The sequence below is a fragment of the Nansenia antarctica genome, assembly GCF_963989245.1.
Source record: "Nansenia antarctica genome assembly, chromosome: 11".
NCBI lineage: Eukaryota > Metazoa > Chordata > Actinopteri > Argentiniformes > Microstomatidae > Nansenia > Nansenia antarctica.
The window spans coordinates 13869023-13872063 of NC_137681.1; the positions used below are offsets into that span (position 1 = coordinate 13869023).

The 3041-nt window shown below is 45.0% G+C and overlaps 1 protein-coding gene across 1 annotated transcript in view; it reads right to left on the reverse strand.

Moving 5' to 3' along the window:
- Positions 1-178: 178 nt before the first annotated feature.
- The window catches only part of cpped1 (calcineurin-like phosphoesterase domain containing 1), a 31835-nt gene continuing 28972 nt past the window's right edge, over positions 179-3041 (reverse strand). Inside the window, exon 5 of the mRNA XM_080541502.1 lies at positions 179-1414. Within this exon, the coding sequence (XP_080397628.1) occupies positions 1188-1414 (227 nt within the window). The 3' untranslated portion in view covers positions 179-1187. The remainder of the gene's footprint in view (positions 1415-3041) is intronic.

Here is a 3041-nt window from a genome sequence, read left to right on the forward strand (position 1 = left end):
GCCATCACATTATGTCCATTCCACAAGGAATCAAAAAGCTTAAGTCAGGTTGAGTAAACTCATCCTTGCGAGAGTGTATGGCTCCCCTGGAGAAGTCACAGCATCACTTATGAGACACAACGACTCATGTCATCCCTCTCAGCTCGGTCCCTCCAGCATTTTTCTGACATCTGGCTGCTCACTCTCCTTCTCCTGCATCAACACACCCTCCTCCATCATGACGGCTGAGTAGGGAAACACTGCTGCTCCATTTTGATCAAATTACCTCCTGAAAGCTGAGGCAGTTGTACAGTAAGTCATGCGTGGTGTGTACATGTGGGCTGGGGGGGTCGGTCCGATCAATAAACAACAGCTTGCTTTCATCAGCCATGGCAGGGTAAATCCCTGGGTCCACAGCAGAGATGAGAGAGGACACAACCTCCCTGTCAACACATTAACCAGGAACAAGACCTCACTGAGAGGGGGTGAGAAGACTCCATTTAGAGAGGTAAATATAGAGGTAGTAGTCGGACTAATAGCTACGCTACTACTGGATCCTAGTGGTTTATTCTGGCTTTGTGAACGAGAGGAGATAACAGGTGTGTGTAAAAAGAGTACGTTTTAACTGGTAGAAATGTACATTTATTATAAAAAAATACAGTTAATGATGTAATTGTTTTGGAAGTAAAGAAAGTCTGAACATTTACTCAAAACTGTTATCATTTGTCAAATCTGAAACAAAAGAATTCACAATGAACTCCAAAATAAAAGAGAAAAATAAGTAGGAACATGAGGTTCACAGACAGAAATTAAAGTCGAACTGAAGTGTCTTCTTAAGCACATAACAGACCTTTCATTTTCCTTTCACACAGACTTTTTGGAAGGAGATGGGATCTACAAGTGTGAAATGAGGTCAGCAGTTGCGTTGTTGACGGCCCTCGCACCACACCAGTGCAGGTTGCCATGGCGATCGCTTGCGTCGATGATTGGGGTAGAAGTAGAGTCATTCGGAGCTATGCGGAGAGTCTTGGAACAAGCTGTTAGTTAGAGTAGTAGATCATTCTAGACATTAAATATATATTTTCTGTCCTTTTCAAAAATCAAACAGGTGGATACAGCTCAGTATGCTACTCATTGGGCAGTGGGGAGCTGATCCTAGACCTGTGTCTAAGGATGACATCCTTTCCGTAGAGTTCACTCTGAGTCTCTCAGACCTGCAGCAGTTTCATCAGGTCCTGGTCGATGCCCCGTCCGCTCAGCTGCTCCAGACTGTGGTACCGGTGGATGACCTCATCAGCGGTCACTACCACCACCCTCAGCCCGTGGGTGTCCTGTCCCAGCTGGCAGCCGATGGCAGAGCTCACCACCATGTCCAGGCCGTCGTGGAGCCCCCCTGCGTTGCGGTGGTAGTGGCCAGAGAACACAGCCTTCACACCTGCAAAGAAAGAGGAACGCCACTGTATTAGGAGCACAGACCATGAGATGACTCCATGTAGTCCCACTTGTGGATCTTATAATAAGGGCTGCAGTGTTCTATATAACACAGAGTACCATCCTAGCGTCATGTGATTCTTGGTGTTACAGTATATTCAATGTAGACTAGAGTAAGAAGGCTCTTTTTTCCCCCCAATCAATCGGCCCATTTGAGGCTGCTACACCAGAACCTGCAGTAATAGCAAGTAAGTGACAGCATCATGTACTGAATAACCAAATGTGACATGTGACCATGAGGTATCTGTAAGAGATGTCAGGACAAGACTCGGGTGGTGTTTGAGAAAGTCTGTTGATCTACAGTACACCTCTCCTGTCTAAATGCATAATATGGCATGCAAAGCAAAATGCAACATGCAATTTGCACTTGATAAGGGCATCCGCTCTGCATTTAATTGCAACACATTCATATTAGCTCAATGTAATTGCATAACGAGATTGTTTCCCATATGCGTCAGATCGTCTAAGGCCTGAAAAATGTGTGTGTATGTGTGTGTGTTGGGGTGGGGGGGGGGGGGGGGTGGGGGGGGGGGGGGGTTGGGGGGTAGGAGAAAGACTGAGAAATACTTTGGAAAATTTAAAATTAAATTTTCAATTTATTTCCCATCACAATCGCCATCATTATTGAAATGGGTTGTACCTTCCCCTGCAGCGGTGCTTCTGCATCGCTCCACTGTGGACTGACTTTACTCACACAGGTTGGCCACGCAAGCCCTGCTCTGAATGAGCCTGGCAAATTAGTTCTCTCATTTTGTAAGAGGAGTGTGTGTGTGTGTGTGTGTGTGTGTGTGCGTGCATTTTTTGATTTGATTTGATTTGATTAATTCATGCTTGCAGTGGAGCCAAGGCCCCACTGAAAAACTGCAGAACTTACATAGATATGACACACAATATTAGCAGCACAACAATTACACAACAATTTTAAAGTTTAAAAATATTTCAAGGCGGCAAAGCAAGGGCAGGTAGCAGTCATGGTAGCCATGCTGTATTATGTGTGAGTCTAGATATTGTCATTGTACAGTCTAACTGCAGTATGCAGGGTTGAGTTTTTCAGCCTGCTGGTTTTGGCCTTTGGTTCAGCCAGCTTGTGCTGGTTCCTCAGTGCATGCGTGTGTGCGTGCATGCCGAGAGGGAAAACCTCTGAGTTGGCTCCAGGTTTTGGCAGAGGAAGTAAGATTCGGTGGAAGGTTGACGGGTAGAGAGAGGTCTGCCTGCTTGCTGCCTTGCCACTAGAGAACCTCTCAAGACAAGATCATGAAAAACTGGCAACACTGAATCTAATTCCCATCTTCACATGGAGACATCACTCGGTCCCAGAAATCTGCATACCTGCAATCAGCAACACCCCAAAAAACCTGCTGTCACTTTTCAAGACACTTTTTTCTTGTCACTTTTTTTTCTAATTTGGTCTGTCAGCACATTTAGACTCCATACATTTGTCCTGCACCACCAAGTCCAACTATGGCATAATCACATATCTCCACAATAGAAAAGTAAGTTATATTAATAGCCATAACAACATAAAACAATGGGTGCACACACTGGACCATTTAATAATTTAGGTAACGTAC